Below are 16,820 nucleotides of genomic sequence, written 5' to 3' on the forward strand. Positions count from 1 at the left end.
AGAGCTAGGACTTGAATTAGAATTATAACTATTTAGAACTAGAACTACAACTAGAACTACAACTAGAACTACAACTAGAACTACAACTAGAACTACAACTAGAACTACAACTAGAACTACACACTAAGATTGGATTTATCTCGCTCGGGACCGTGATTCTCTGTATCACAGGAAAACTGCTCAAATCAAACGAAATTCGAATAGAAACTCTCCCGAATCTTGGGACGCTTCATCTCTCCTGAAATCCGATACAAACTTGCTACGAAAGCACAGGGACTTGAAGCATCCCCGTGAATTCAGAACAGTGTTTTCCCGAATCACTGTAGATTGATTGCTGTCAAATGTTTTCTTCCTTTGCTCTCCTGCCTTAAAAAAACACCGAGATTTTTTGTCTCTTTTTTACCATGTGTTTTGCGCGTGTTGCGTTCTGTTCGATCCAAAATCATCAACTGTCATTTTTTTTTCACTGTTGTTGATGCTCGGTAGCCGCTCACGAGAAGATCTTGTGAACCATAAGTTGTGATTGAAGCTGAATCCCTAAAGGAAACAAGAGGACATGACATTTGGCTGGAGTTTACAAGCTGTCCCCTATAACGATTCCGGTAAGATTGCTTTTGCGTTGGACTGAAATTTCCAAATATATTTTTTAAAATTTTATTCACACCCTAATTTTGTCTCATCTTGTACTTCATATTACAGCTCCAGAGTCCGTGGCTTGGAGGAATCAGGATCCGACAAAACTTGAGATGGACTACGACTAGGCTGATTCGGGCACAAGATTTCCCTGCCCCGGTTTGGTTCGTGTTTGGCCAATTCATCTCGTCTCAGGCTTAATGGTATGGCCCCGAAGCGCCATTTATTTACAGAAGGAATGATGAGGAACTGCTTCGTTTGTGTGATGTGTATAGTGTTAAAGTGAAAATTGTGAAAATGTGTCCACTCTGGAAAAAAAGACATTTCCTTAAACATTGGAAAATATATTTAATATGAAACAATTGTGTTCTTTTTTTTGCATAGATTGGGAATAATTTTAATAATAAAAAAGAATAAGAAGATTGGGTAGGATAGAGTTAACTGCAAATCACAGGAGAAACCCGTTTCGAGCTCCCTGCAAATTACAGGAGAATATTGTTTCGAACCTACAGATGCGTTTGACAGTTGTTTTCCTGAGCTGTTTTGCTGTCCTGAAATCGTCCTGTAATTTCAGCTGTTGAAAATACAGGACAGAATCGTCCCGATCACAGGAGAAAAGATTAAGTGTGTACAACTAGAACTACAACTAGAACTACAACTAGAACTACAACTAGAACTACAACTAGAACTACAATTAGAACTACAACTAGAACTACAACTAGAACAACAACTAGAACTACAACTAGAACTTCATCTAGAACTAGAATAAAAACGAAAACTAGAGCTAGAACTTGAACTAGAATTATGTAGAGCTAGAACTAGAATAAGAACAAGAGGTAGAAATGAATTTAAACTAGAATTAGAACTACAACTAGAAATAGATCTAGAACTAGAATTAGAACATGAACTAGAGCTAGAACAAGAACTAAAGTTAGAACTAGATCTAGAATTAGAACTATAACTAGAACCATAACTAGATCTAGAAGTAGAACTAGAATTAGAACGAGAACTAGAGCTACAACAAGAACTAAAATAAGAACTAGAAGTAGAATTGGAACTACAACTTGAACTAGATCTAGAAGTAGAGCTGGAATCAGAACTAGAACAATAACTAGAACTAGAGGTTGAACTTCAACTAGATCTAGAATTATAACGAGAACTGCATCTAGAACTATAATAAGAACTAGAACTAGAACTAGAACTGGAGGTAGAGCTAGAGCTAGAGCTGGAACTATAACTTGAACTAGAGCTAGAACTAGAGTTAGAACTAAGAACTAGAACTTGACTTCGAACTAGAATTAGAACGAGAACTTGAACTAGAGCTAGAACTTGAATTAGAATTATAACTATTTAGAACTAGAACTACATCTAGAACTAGAATCAAAACGAAAACTAGAGCTAGAACTAGAACTAGAATTATGTAGAGCTAGAACTAGAATAAGAGCAAGAGCTAGAACTGAATTTAAACTAGAATTAGAACTACAACTAGAAATAGATCTAGAACTAAAATAAGAACTAGAACTAGAATTAGAATTACAACTTGAACTAGATCTAGAAGTAGAGCTAGAACCAGAACTAGTACAATAACTAGAACTAGAGGTTGGACTTGAACTAGATCTAGAATTAGAACGAGAACTGCATCTAGAACTAGAACTTGAGTTATGTAGAACTAGAATAAGAACTAGAACTAGAACTAGAACTAGAAGAAGAATAAGATCTAGAATTGGAACTAGATCTAAAACAAGAACTAGATCTAGTTCTAGATCTAAAACAAGAACAGTAGTAGGATTGAGATTTCAACTTCATCTAGAACCTCACAGAAAACATCTTCAAAACTGATTATTTTAAGAATAAGGAGAGCCAATGCAACGTTAGATTTGAAAAAATCAAAGAAAAACATTAAGTGAAGATGTAAATTTGACTGAAGAAATTATGAGAAGTGATTTGCGTTTCAAATATTTTTTCAGAACAACCGAAGATTCTTAGGAAGGTGCTTCTTTTAGTGCTTCAATTTTACGATTTTGGATTGTACCCTCAACGCAATTGAAGGACTTTTTTTTCAAAAATTTGAATTATAATTGCTCTCAATTTCTATTAACCTAATTGCTTTGGTGTCCTGGACACCCATTAGCTTGCCTGATTCAATTGTTTTCTAAAAAAAATGGAGTTGTCATCTCAACTTACCAACATTTTAATTTTTCCATTGCTCCTTAAGTATTTCCCTCAACACGCTTCATTTTTACGATTTCAGGCTATCTTCTCAAAGTTTTTGATTAGCTTTTTTTGAGCCGTAAATATAAATCAACGCTTTCCACTATAAATTTTCTCTTAGTTTTTTTTGAAGCTTTTTCCAATACAAAAATAAGCTTTACTTACAACTTTACTTCTGTTGTTACTTCTGTTCTGTTTTTTTTTATTCAATCAGCTCATGATGGTGTGTCTGGTTCTGGTTTGTCAATCATTTCGCTAGCGTTCTTGGAAGCGATGTCCATACAGGATGACTGGATCACATCAACAGCAAGCCGATCGAGCACAGGTAGCTTGAGTAACGCCTCCACAGCTGTTGCTTTAGGCTATTTAATCATCGGTGTACTCGTAACCAATGATGGCAATAAAACGCAGCCCCGGCTGCAGAACCAATCACTTTCAAAATGGCGATGAAACTCCAAATTTTTCTACCAGTTTTCACTCGAGAACTACCAAAATGGTTGAAAATCAATGAAAGAATTCTTTAAAAAAATCATACTCGGAGTTTTTCATTAAAACCCAAAAAATGGTTATTTTTTATCCATAAATGGTTATTTTAAAACAAGCGTGCTTGAAGAAGCATGTAGAACTTGTAGCAAAGGCTCAAGTTGAATGATTTTTGTTTGTGAGATTTTTTCGAACAGTTATTTGTTTCTTTTGTAGTATATTGAATTGCACTTCCGAACATTTTAAACAATTGCCTCTCTTCCAATCGAAGGAAGACCTCGAGATGCTTCCATTCGTTAAAGAACCTTTTTCCGTTTTTTTTTTATCTTCCAACCAATCAACTCTGTCACATGTCTTACTTTCATTCCACTTCCGGGAAGCGCAATGTTGTACACACTTAGAAAAATCCGCGTAGATTTACGTGTTATAGCATGGGTAGAAGGGAATCGGGCACTTACGTGTGATAATACATTTGAATCCTTGTAAATTTTCTTTCCATAAGCAGTATTGTCACACTAAAAACTGGCCTTCCTACTACCCATGTTATTACATGTAATTTTTCATTCGGGTCCAATGTTATTATTTATAGTAGATTTACATGTCGAACCCCACAAAGATGCCACAAGCTCCACAAAAATACACGTAGATTTACATGCAATAACATGGGTAGAAGGGAGTCGGGTATTTACGAGTGATGAAACAGTTCATTTCATGTAAATTACCTTCAAATCAGCAGTATTACCACACGCAAAAACCCAATAACTTTCTACCCTTGTCATCGCATGTAAATTTTCGTTTGAGTCCAACAATATTGTTTACAGTAGCTTTACATGTACAACAAAATGTTTGGGGGAATTAGAATTCTCATTAAATTAAAAAAACATTAGTATTTGTCAATTTTAAGAGCTTTATTAACCATAAAATGCCTTCACGAAAGCAAAAAAGGTGCAAAACTCTCACTCAAACACAAAACACAGCAACTTGAGCCTAATACTGATTTTTCCATTAACCTGTGGCTAAGAGAATCTTTTTCTTTACTTATATCAATTTACATATTAAAATCCATGCATCCATGAAAACTGCTTTCATCAAACTATTGAACACCGAAACGAGAACGCAAGCAAACTCCCGACCAAATTCAATTATTGATAACCGCGGCCTGATGCAGCCAGCAGCATCACTAAGCCTAAAAAACTTCGTTTCGCAGAAAACATTTCTTTCTGCAAAATCCGTTTTCTTCTGCAACATGAAAAATTCATGGTAGCTTGACGATTTGCTTCATATCCGGATCTTAAAATAACACCTCCGAGCTCAATCGGAAAGCTGGCTATTAACAAACAGTTTAGAATAACTTCTTCTAAAACTAATGGTGATGTGATGTCCTCATCATTCGATTCTGCAGGCAGTCTAAAAGAAAAATAACACTATACTGAAACGTGAGCGTCTTGATGAAAAAATTGTTATCTTACCGTGGTTTCAGCATCGTTCCTGTGAGTTGTTCTCCGGCGGTCAGTTCGATATCTAGAGAATCGTCCACAATTTGTTGCATCTATAAAATGAATTTAATTATAAATTGAACACAATTTCAAATCTGTGAGTGAATTCAGTAGGGAACACTAGGAAATAAGTATAAGCATGATACGGTATTTAAAAACAAACTTTTAATGTTGAATAAAAGACAAACACATCTTGAGAGACACTAAAATATTAGGTATGCAACAAAAATTATTGAATATTTTTTATCAACTCACTTGAGGTTCTCTATAAATACGATTACAATTCTTTACTGATCTACTTAGTCTCGATCGATGACACTTACCTCATTTCCCTCTTCGACAATCATCGTTGTGCATTTTTTTCAAACCCTTGTTAAAGCGGCAATGTGAACCAATATCTTCTCAGAATCCGGGTTACTGATGTCCTATGAAGCATAAATCTGAAAATAAAATTTGATGTATAGCCGGTCATTCCGCTTCATTATTTAAAAAAATCATACTCGAAAATCAAAATTTCTATTAAAATACCTACATTTTTCTTCTTTTTACTATTTTCTTTGGTAAGAATTGGTAACAAAACCAACCAATTTAAAATAGTTTTTAAATGATAACAAAATATCTTGGCACTGAACTCAACAAAATTTTGTATAAACAATCTCATCGAAAAAGTAAACATCACTGAAAATTACGAATATCCAAACTTGAGAAGTTTGACCTCCTGTTTGAAGAAAGCAATCAATTTGATTTAAAATATGTTTTGTTATCATCGATTTTTTTGCAATTGTAGTCACGTTTATCTTTTCAACGAAATAAAGATTTGAAAATATACTTAAAACGAACGGTGATGCCTCTCTTTCCAATTCATTACTAAAAATTCATTCAAAACAAAACGGAATGATTGGTAAGTGATACCTTTAATTGAGTTTGCGACCATTTGTAAACCAATAATAGTTGAGTAAACGCAACCAAAAATTAAGAACGGTGATTGATCGTGTCCAGATTTTCAGCGCACCTTTCTGATTGCCAGCTTTACTGATTTCCCAATTTGCATGTTGTTCTCAAATCTGAAAATGTGTTTATTGCATGCTTAAAAAATTCAAAGTGGGTCCAATTATTATTTTGGTTTTAATTTATGATAAATAAGCAATTTTTTTTATAAGCAGTGAATAAAGAAAATAATGAATTATAGATAAGTGTTTATAACAATATTATAAAAGGTTTAATAAACTCTCGTTGACATCCTTCAATTTATCTTCGCGAAATCTCCTGGCATCTCTGGCAGAGCCGAAAAATAGAAAAATCAAGGTGGTTAGAAACCAGGGTTATTAGATTAGGGTGGTGTAAAATGTCAAAGAGCCCACTCAGCCATGCTGTGACATTGTTTACAAAACAAGAACGGATCAAAGTGCATCAAGCGCACAGGTATCACGGTAGCTGTGTGTGGCACGCACGAAGAAAAGGGAGGCGTATCGCGAAAAATAACCATAAAAAAGAGTCGACGACAAAAGATGATGTGTCAAATCAGTGTAGACCTGCTGGCAAGAAAATTCCTTTCCCGAGATTGGGGGAGAAAGTTCTCCGTTTGAAGTATAAAAGGTTATCGAAGCAGGGAGCAAAAACGAACTGGACCGAATGAAGAAAATTGGCCACTAAATGAGATCGTCTGTAAGTTACATGTTATCGCAAGGACCAGGTGACCCGATAATGGCGCATCCAGACTACGAGCAGCATCACTATCATCACGGTTGTCTGCTAATCCTTGTGCGCGGAATCGGTCCACTGAAGCCGCGATCTCTGCAGCGTGTTTTCGAACGAATTCAGCGACTGAACAACGTCAAAATTCCTGGTAAAGAAATTGCCCTGTTGTAAATTTTGCTTGATTTAAATTGACATCATTCATTGTAATTTCAGATTCTTCAGGAATAACTCGAGATATTTGGGTCCGATATATTAGAGACCATCCAGTGGAATTTTCCCATCGAACTTCGATGTGTGATATTAGCAGATTTCGTAGAACCTCGGCCACATCCTCCACTCGGTCCTTACCTCGGTGTAAGCGTATCGACCTTTAGCTTTGTGGGCCTCATCGATCACTACCAGTTTGATACTATCGGTGGGGAAGTTTTGTTCCGGAGAATTGATATCCGCTAAGATGACCTGGAAAAAACAAATTACGTAAAATTATCAGATATGTTAAAATTTAAAGGAAAAAAATCGTCATCACCTGTGGTGTAACATAGAACACCCGTTTAGTTTGCCACAGCTCGGAGCGGTTCTTCCTCAGCTGTTTCCCCGTCATTTCGGCGGTATCTTCCTTGGGAATACCCATGATCTTGTAGCATGCTTCGATCTGCTGATTTACCAGCGGTCTAGTCGGTGCCATGAAGATAACCTTCCCGGTTGGATACCACCGGTATAGATTAGATTGTACATCACAACCGCTGCGATAAAGGTTTTTCCCAACCCTTTACCCTTTTGTTCTGCTAGTTCGATCCGTCCAGCCGTACTACTTCACGGCTTCACGGCTTTTGCACGAGGAGATTGAAAAACAGCCACTGTTGTTTGCCACTCTAAAACAAAAACAAAAGATTTAAATTCAAGTTGATGGTGACGTCATATAAAACACCACCACCAAAGCACGACTGTTTCGGTCATACTTCTCATTGCTTTTCTTTGACAAAAAACGTAAACAATGTAATAGGCTGTCAAAATTTTGCCTTCCGTGCCCACTTCTTCACCGCGCCTACTTTGTGTCAAAGTTGTTCCACCCCTAGATTTAAAAGCCCTGGTTAGAAACGATTAGAAAAAAGTGTTTCTAACAGAGTTGCCAGGTGTCCTGATAAATCAGGATTTGTCCTGATTTTCGAGAGACGGTCTTAAAATGTACTGAATTGCCATGATTTTTTTTAAATATATATATAAACTGTTATTGAATTTATAGCATAATCATCAGAATATCGAATATGTCTGTAAAAATATAGTTTTATCGATAAAAAATCTTAGGTTCACGTGATTTTTGAATGGTGTTTTTTCATATAAGGGACCATTCAAATATTACGTAACGCGTTAAGGGGGGTTTAGCAGTTTGTTACGGTTTGTGAATTTTTGATAGAAAATCTGATAAGAACGTGTTACGTAGTGGGGTGAGGGGGATGAAAACGACCGAAAATTGTGTTACGTAATATTTGAACGGCCCCTAAACTGCAGGCCAGGTAATATTTTTCTCCCTCTGTTGCATTAATTAGGGCGTCTACACTATGTTTATTTCGCCTTTATTTGAAAAATTAATATTTTTTTTTTGTTCATGGTACCTGATTTTTGACAATACTACCTGGCATTCCTGGTATCTAAAAACCTTGCACAAAAAGTAGGTCAGAAGCAAATTATATAGAAGACTTAGGTCTGCCATACAACTGTTTATGATCGAGAAGCCTGAACAAACAGTAAATGAATGGCTACGCATTCAGTAACTGTTTCTTGTGTCCAGGAATGAAAAAAAATTCAAATTTCCACCTAACTATTAAAAATGTCTATGGATTTCTATATAATAGTAAGGGGAAACATTTCAATCCCAAGTAACAATTCAAGTTTTATTGTACTTGAAGGTGTTTATAAAATAATCTGAGTGACTTAGGACTCTCAAATATTAATAAAAATTGATGGCCCATGTTCCACTCAAATTTAAAAAAAAAATTAGAGAACAAACAGAATGAATGAATCACAAAAAATATTTTAGATGAAAATTTCTTATTATTTGAATATTAAAGTAATCAGTAGCATTCTTTGAAATAATTTGTGTGACGGTTTGTCGAATCATATTCAAAAGCTTTCAATATTCCAACCACGCGACAGTTTTTTTTTTTAAATCTAATAATAAAGAAAATTTGATTTTCGGAAAACAGTTTTTTCAATTTCAGTTGTGTAAATGAGCGTATGATTTGTCGCAGAATTTTAACGCACATGCACAAAATGCTCAATCCGCATAAGCGCTCAAAACATCAAAATGCTTTTATGAACACCGTATAACTTTTACTATATTTTGAAAAGCAGTTTTTATCAAGACACTCTTATTTTTGAAATCTTACATACATTTCTGTGGAATATTCCATATGCTGCATGCTAATACGTATACAGGCAACGTTGTGTTATACCTATTATCTAGCTATCCTGACCTCTCCCTACATTTGACTTCAACCCTACGACCCAACCTGTAACGCATTCGTCCTTTTTAGAATTCATTTCAATTTTTCAATTTGTTTTAATTTTGTTGAACTAAAATGTATTTACGAGTTTTTTTTTTAATATTGCGGTTTTCGCAAAACCATGGAGAATGAATTGGTCAGGTCGCACATTAAAGAGTGGTGAGTTTTGAATCGGTTGTTTAATGTGTTTATAAATTAAAATATGTAAATATAATCTAACACAGGATAAAAAAACGATGCAGAACTGAAGAAGAAAAACCAAAACAGAAATGATACAGGTATGGATTCTTTTTAATTTTATAATAACAACTAGCTACTATCAGTTTCTACTGATAGTAGCTAGTTATCGAGCCAAAATTTGGTTTTCCTCACAACAACAGGTTCATAAATTCTCAAAAAAGTAGGTAGATATTTCTATCTGTGAACAAAAATATTCATTACCTTTTTTTAATATTCTGCTCACTGTACAAATCAGCTTGGATTGAGCTCCTCTAACGTTTCCAAACAATTCCTTTTTATAATTCATACTAATGCTGATGAACTGACTGACATTCATAATCTTAATAAACACCGTGAACGATCATAGTTCTGCACAGTTAAGGATTTTTTAAATGTTTACCTTACAATGAATTTACACAATTTACAGTCGTGAATCTTTTGTGACACTTTCTTTCACTTTTTTTATATTTAACTTTCATATTCTTGGTGTAGGTAATAACCGGATCTTTCCAAAACTAACCTGTTTCTTTGGTGTGCAGACTATTCCAACGTACGGAAGCAGTTCTGGCGGGCTACAGAGCCGCCCCAGCTGGGGGAACTACGCGCTACTTTACTCAACTCACTGTCAGTCGAGCGAGTACGGGCGAGCGAATGGGTCAGTAAAGCCGCACGTAGTTCCCCTGGCTGGGGGCGGTATTTTGGTCCGCCGGAACTGCTTCCGAACGTTGGACTAGTCTGCACAGTCGGAACTGAAGGATTGCGAACGAAAACGATGAACAAAAATGCGCTGAGTTTGGGACTGCGACGAATTAGGGCCGATAACAATGGAAAAATTGTCTTATTTCCCCTAGACTAAACACGCATTTACCATTCCATAACATATCTTTAAAATAGAAGGCACACAGTGCACTTTTTAACAACTTTTCTATCCACAATCACTAAGGAAACTTTTTCACCACTTGATTCAATTACAAATGGACGAAATGTCGAATGACTTAAGGATTTACAAGTGAATGGACATGCAATGACCTGTAAAATCGGATTATGCTAAATTGCATATAAATTTACTTGTTATTATGTGTGATGATATTTGTTTCACCATATGTCCGGTATGAATCATGGAATATTACATGATTTTTCTGGAAATTCTGAAAAGATGCAGAAAAATGTAAATTCACGTGTAATGTAGCAATACATTTGTTTAACTGTGTAGATTTACATTACACAATGAAACAGAATGTGAACGGAGATTTACATGAACAAGCTTTATAATTACATGAAAACACCCGATTCTTTTCTACCCATGCTCTTACACGTAATGTTACATGGGTTTTTTAAACTGTGAATATTTGTTTATGTTTTTTACATGTCTTTCCAAGCAATTTTTGTTTTAGATTCCAAAAACTCAAAATTCCGTGCAATGTAACATTACATTTTTTTTTCTGTGTAGGAGATCCAACAAATGAATCATCCTGCTCCTTTTTACGCCAAAGTGCACCCGAACAGAGCGAAGAAAAAAAAACATAAAAATCAAACCGAACGGATGCAAATCAATAATATTATTAACGTGTCACTGCTAAACATGGAGTGGAACGAATGAAGAGGAAAGTTCCATAATTCCATCAAACTGAGTACATCGATACCAACATGGGGTGTGTGTAGATTGGAATCGTGCAAAAGAATCTTCTCCTATTTATTTATTACAAGTATCACTCGAGCAAATCGCTACAAATGTTGTGCACGCGAGCTTGTTGGTGTCACCGTGCTGCCTAACGAGTGTTGCTATTTTGCTACACATAAGCAAACATGCTAAGCGTTCATGCGAAACACTCAACAAAACGGCGACGCTTTCCGGTGATCGATATCGAAATTGGTTTTTTTTTTCAAACGTTGTATCCCGGAGGGAATTGAATTGACATATGTAGATATCTTAATTAGATCATCAGTTTGATAGTGACATAGTTTGATTCTTCGTAATGATTTTTTTCAATATGGTTTACTAAACTCAATCAATTTAACGGAACCATTTACAGTTAATCTGCGAACATCTGTTAATTAAACCAACATGACATTCTTTTGTTCCATTTGGCTTACTATGATTGAAAATTGGATATCAGATATGGAACGAGTGTTTTTTTTATAGTTCCTAGTTTAAGAAAAACAGTACAATTTGCATTTAATAATCGGTCTTATTTTTGTTTTTTTTTCAATTTTCAGATATTCTCTAGAGAATTTACAGCAGCAACAATAACGATGGCAATCCTGGACGATCAAACCACTAGCCAGGATGGTATTCAGTACAAAATATCGAACTCCATGACTCCGGATGAACTGATGAGGCACCTATTCTATGAGTGCTTCAAAGATCGTTTTCGAAATCTCTCTACGGATGCAGGTAATTTTAAAAGGAGTTTGAAAAGGTTATTGCGCCACATTCAACAGGGCATAACTTTTTACCATTGGGTAAAGTCAACCAAATTTTGCACACTTTCTCATTGATGTGTATGTTTACATGCTGTCAAACTCGAAGTCGTGTTTTTCGATTCAACGAAAATGGAGGTGAATCAACGCGAGTCCAGAGAATAAATTCTTTCCAAACACCTGGAATTGTATTGAAGCGGCTTCTGGAGCAGTTGACGTTGGACCACGGCAAAGTAGCTGGAAAAAAACTGGGGCCGGAGAACAAAAAGACGGAGGGAAAGGTGAAGTGGATGATTAAAGCAAATCCCAACATCTCAAGCCGTGATTAGGCTTAAAAGATCGGCATGTCGCAAAGCTACGTCCAGAATGCAAAGAAGAGAGCTGGACTACATAGATACAAGGTAGAGAACTTCCCAAATCGCGATGAGCGGCAACAATCGACGGCTGTTGCTGACAAAATAAAGCTGCTGTGTCATGGATGACGAAACGTATATAAAAGCCGATTTTAAGCAAAGTCCGGGGTTGAATTTTTTCACCGGCAAGAGCAAGTTCGATGTGGACGACAAATTTAAGAAGAGGAAAATGTCGAAGTTCGCCTCCAAATATCTCGTTTGGCAGGTCATCTGCTCTAACGGAGAGCCTTTCGTGACAAATGGTACAGTAAATGGCGAGATCTACAAATCTGAGTGTTTCGAGCAGCGCCTTTTGCCTTTCTTGTAGCAGCACGACGAAGCTCCGCTATTTTGGCCAAATTTGGCATCGTGCCACTATTCTAAAAGTGTCCTGGAGTGGTATGAGGCCAAGAAAATGGAAAAACAAACTCAGAACCTGGTACCGGATGACACTTTAAAGACTTTGATGCAGGGCATCAAGCGAAGATGCGTTCAATTTTACACTCAAAGCTCCATCGATTAACTTTTCTTTTGATTTTTGAAGTAAATATATGTATAAAACTACCCTAAAATTTTGGTAAGATTCTAAACATTATAAGAAAAATGGCATGACATTTTCGGTGTCGCGATAATTTCGTGTTCGCCCTTTATACAAAGATTGGTACAATTAGGTGAAAAAACGACTTTCTGAAAATTCCAGTTCAATTGGTTGAAGCATGAGTTGGCGCAATCGACTTTATATTTGTATTGAGATTTTCGTCAAAATTTATTAAAAATCAACATTCTCTATATACCTATGTGTTAAAATATGCCTCCTGTATGACATATAGGCGTCTATTGGGATGAAATCGCCTGCTACCCCAAAATGAACCTCATATTCATATCGATATAATTTTTAATCGCATTGATCGATTTTGATAAAATGTAGCCAGATATTGTTTATTTTTTTTTAAATAATCTCAATTTTACCTACTTTTACTAAATAAGCTGTATCTCACTTCTGAAAGCACGCAGAATGTTCAAAACTCAATCATTGAAGAGTTCATAAGTTTAACTAGCTTGTATGATAATTTTGTGGAAAAATATTAACTGTGAGAGAAATGACTGTCAGTCAAAAATGAAAGTTTGTGCGCTGCTCTGCTTGATTTCATTCTTCTCTGGACGAGACTGTAAATCTTTTAATTTTCACAGCTTTCTTGAATGCGGTAACGGTATTGCTTTTCATCACATGGCGACCGTCAAAAAAGATTGTTTGATTTAAGTAATTGATGTTTAAAGCCACGAATCTGCCTTTTTAAAATTATCCAACTTTGACCACAGACTAATACAGACTGGACACTCTTTTTCAGTTTTTCGCAAATGTTATGGGCAATGTCGGCACCAGAGGCGCGTCGATCGCTAAAAATAAACTAACATCATCGAAGCTGGCGATTTGATTTTGGTCAAATTTTCAACATTGGAATGCAAGTTGCCATGGAATAATTGTTTTTGTTTATTGGGTCTAAACGAAAAAATGAAACGCGAGGAATATTGGTGTGGCAAACATCCTGCCGAAAACAATCGGAGCAACGAGTGTTCAACCAATGTAGTGCAACAAATTGATGTTTTGCTTTAAGTATTTTTTCCTGATTGATAAAAAGGTTTAACTCAAAAAACATTTCCTTTCAGCTCACTCATTTCAAACACTGCCAAAAATGCTTCCGGCAGTCACTGGAATCATTTCTTCCGCAACCGTCTCCATCCGGTTTGACTGAATGCTGTCGATGATTGCCACATTTGCCACTGAAACCTACTAGAAATGTAGCGAGAAATGTCTTTAAATCCTTCCTATGCTAAAGGGAGAAGGTAAATGAGGCTTCTATACAAAACAAAACAGGAATATCTGCTTTTTCAAGGATAGGAGAATGGATTCAAGGTAGAAGAATAAAAAAAAATGCGTTCATTCATGGCCCGACATTTGATTCCCAACAAATAATGGCATTCTGAAATCTTACGAATTAAAATAAATCTAAAAAAAATATTTTCATTAATGGAAATACCTAAATCCAAATGCATTATTTGATAAAATAAATGAATCAATCGAAAATGAAATCGATTCTTACTTATAAATTAAGATTTTTCTCAAATATTGATATTCTAATTACAGTTCAATAGATCTAATTGAAATAACATCGAATATGTGTAAGATAAACATTAAAATCAATACAATTCTAAATGTTTTAACAAATTCATTCAACTTTTGGAGGTGTATGTTGATCAATCTAAATCTGCATCACCGATCTAGCCTGTGTTGGATTGATCAGCTTTGGTGTTCCAGCCTCAAACGTGACCGCTCGATCTGCCTTATGTTCGTGATGCATCACGCGTGGGCCTAAGCAGTTTGGTCAGCACATCAACGAATCCTCCGATACGCGTGCTGCCAGTGATAACGCGTAGTTGGTTTCAACCGCTCATCGTCGAAACCGGAATCCAGTGTGAACCTTAAAAAATCGACCGTTCAGCATTGTGTACATGGTTCCGCACTATAGGGGAAAAGTTCATATAACGCCCCATGTGGCTAATACGCGCCACCCTTGTTTTGAAGAATCTGAAACATTTTAAGCCTGCAAAATATTACCAATTTGTTTTCAATGCTGTTATTGGTCATGGCAAGTATGAATTTTTCCTTAAAATGCCCCTGTGTCGTGATAATTTCACAATTTAGGTTTTTCTTTATTTCGATCTAAATTTTAAAACACTTTTAATAAGGCGTCACCAAACAGAGAAAAACGAATAAGACAATATTTTCTGACACATCAATAGAGGAGAATCAAAAATATAATTTTATGCTGAAAAATCATACTGAACACGCTAAGGTATGCTTTTCATGGGTATGTTCTATCACGGCCCATGCGCTCGTTATAACGCGCCAATCGCAGTAGGCTGAAAAATCCATTAATTTTTCAAAAAGGCCAATGTTCATTGCAAATGAACGAAAAGTCTAAAACCATATTTTGAGCATTAATTCAGCTTAAAAAATCTATTTTTCATTTTTTGTTAAATTTATATTAGTTCATTTTGATTTTCTTTTCAGTCAAAGTGTTTATAAGTATTGGTGTGTTTTCGGTCTTCGGCTGCTCTCGGGTGTGTTCGGCTGCTAGGCGCGTATTGAATACACAGCGGCGCGTATTCGCAACACAGTTTTGTTCTGTGGCTTTGAATATGGTTTTTAAAAATCATGTTTTTGAAGAAACTTTAGCAATTTGAGTAATGAAAAATCATAGGCATTTGTAGAAAACACTTTTCTTCAACGATTACACCCATTTTTAACACAATTTGTACGTGGAATACACAGAAAATCAGCGATTCGCTTAGGTGGCGCATAATAGGGCATGTTCCCCTACGCTTGGCTTGATATATTAGGCCGACCCAAGGATTGAAAAACTCATTCAAACGAGCGACTGAGCCTGCATCGCTCCGATTTTTGCTCATAAAAATGCCCTGGAACGCGAATGAGGTGTGAGCGAGAATCTCCTGTTCTCACGAATCAAGCCCGACCAAAACGAAAACACGACAAAGGCTCCTGATTCCTTTTTGCCTTGCTTCCTTCTCCGCACACAAAATCTAGCATTAACCCGACGATTGCGTTGCAGCGAGCCGATTCATGAAACTTTTTACCAACCCGCTCATGAGCCGTGTTAGTAATGGTATTATTCTTTCCCGTGGAAAAATGTTCGTCCCTTTGCAAAGCTTGAGCTTGAACAAACACGAACAGCAACAAAGATGACGCCAAGCCGTGTTGGCTGTAAACACGCGTTGGTTAAAAAGAATGGAAAATAAGAAGAACAGTGTGCATACGGCCGGCACATCCAATCCAATTTGGTGATGTTATTATTCTTTTCAGGCAAAAATGCCGAGCCAAAAGAATTGCTTTGCTTCTTGCTAGTGCTGTTATTATTGCTTCCTACGAAAGAATGTGCGTCACTTTTTGAAGCTACGAGCTTGAAGGAACATCAATAACATCAACAGCAACAGTGTGCACTTGTGTAGGCCAAGCCAATCTTTAAACGATCGGTGCCCGGACGGTAGGTACGGACGGTTTGTCTCTGAGAAGGACGAGCCAAAAGATTCCTTTTTCTTTTTTTCTTCCTACTTTTTTCTTCTGAGCTGGCGTACTTCCTTCCCTAAACAGACAGCAAGCTCGGTATAAAAATCCTCATGAAGCAAATTCAAGTCTCTCGTGATCCCGTTTCTCAGACTCGCTCATGAATGTTTTTCAATACGAGCAGCATAGAAACCGCCGTCGTAGAATCGTTTTTGTTGCTGTTCGTGATTGTATTGAACACAAACGAATAGCGAGCCGGCGGCGAAGCATTTTCGTGTGCGTTTCGAGGAGTGAGCGATTTTTATAGTCCTTGGGCCGACCTTTACCAAACTTACAGGTGCGCGCTGAACTAAAGGCCATTCTAGCAGGAAGGGATGAAATCGAACAGTCGTGGGTGGGTGCTACCGTGCTTCTTTCGTCGCATCCAGGCGTTTCGTCAAGAATATCATCTGCTCCAACTAGAGATATTTACCTGCAAAAATAAAAATTCGAGCAGTGGAAATGTAAAAAAATTATAATTTTGAAATTCCATAATGCCTCCTGCATAATTCCGGGGATGTTCCGCTTTTACCGAATGAGTTCACTGGCAATCTCGGCGACGATCACGATAATGTTTCAAATATCGTACGATTTTGAGGATTTTTCTCCGCGAGTTTTTGTTTGTTTATTTTTTACCTGA

At 36.5% G+C, this 16,820-nt stretch overlaps 3 protein-coding genes across 4 annotated transcripts in view; 1 reads left to right on the forward strand and 2 right to left on the reverse strand.

Moving 5' to 3' along the window:
- The window catches only part of LOC129751117 (calcitonin gene-related peptide type 1 receptor), a 157,631-nt gene that overhangs the window by 24,999 nt on the left and 115,812 nt on the right, over positions 1-16,820 (forward strand). The window contains exon 2 of the mRNA XM_055746425.1: positions 11,462-11,639. Within this exon, the coding sequence (XP_055602400.1) occupies positions 11,498-11,639 (142 nt within the window). The 5' untranslated portion in view covers positions 11,462-11,497. The remainder of the gene's footprint in view (positions 1-11,461; positions 11,640-16,820) is intronic.
- On the reverse strand, positions 4,248-6,048 carry LOC129751118 (uncharacterized). 2 transcript variants are annotated; one of them, XM_055746426.1, is made up of 4 exons: positions 5,736-6,048; positions 5,147-5,263; positions 4,797-4,876; positions 4,248-4,734 (listed from the first exon to the last, which is right to left on the reverse strand). In XM_055746426.1, exons 2-4 carry the CDS (start codon positions 5,168-5,170, stop codon positions 4,470-4,472), a joined length of 369 nt encoding a protein of 122 aa, XP_055602401.1. In that variant the 5' UTR covers positions 5,171-5,263; positions 5,736-6,048; the 3' UTR covers positions 4,248-4,469. The 2 variants fall into 2 exon arrangements, with proteins under 2 accessions (XP_055602401.1, XP_055602402.1); XM_055746427.1 differs by lacking the exon at positions 5,736-6,048 and adding an exon at positions 5,356-5,430.
- LOC129751119 (uncharacterized) lies at positions 6,792-7,610 on the reverse strand. Its single transcript, XM_055746428.1, has 3 exons — positions 7,481-7,610; positions 7,048-7,393; positions 6,792-6,980 (listed from the first exon to the last, which is right to left on the reverse strand). Exons 2-3 carry the CDS (start codon positions 7,204-7,206, stop codon positions 6,822-6,824), a joined length of 318 nt encoding a protein of 105 aa, XP_055602403.1. The 5' UTR covers positions 7,207-7,393; positions 7,481-7,610; the 3' UTR covers positions 6,792-6,821.

The sequence above is a fragment of the Uranotaenia lowii genome, chromosome 3 (genome assembly GCF_029784155.1).
Source record: "Uranotaenia lowii strain MFRU-FL chromosome 3, ASM2978415v1, whole genome shotgun sequence".
NCBI lineage: Eukaryota > Metazoa > Arthropoda > Insecta > Diptera > Culicidae > Uranotaenia > Uranotaenia lowii.

Coding starts and splice junctions, on each gene's coding strand:
- LOC129751119 (XM_055746428.1), bottom strand. CDS start 7,206: ATGGCACCGACTAGACCGCTGGTAAATCAGCAGATCGAAGCATGCTAC. Junction 6,981..7,047: donor TGTTCTATGTTACACCACAG/GTGATGACGATT, acceptor TGTTTTTTCCAG/GTCATCTTAGCGGATATCAA.
- LOC129751118 (XM_055746426.1), bottom strand. CDS start 5,170: ATGATTGTCGAAGAGGGAAATGAG. Junction 4,877..5,146: donor TTGTCGAAGAGGGAAATGAG/GTAAGTGTCATC, acceptor TTCATTTTATAG/ATGCAACAAATTGTGGACGA. Junction 4,735..4,796: donor GGAACGATGCTGAAACCACG/GTAAGATAACAA, acceptor TTTTTCTTTTAG/ACTGCCTGCAGAATCGAATG.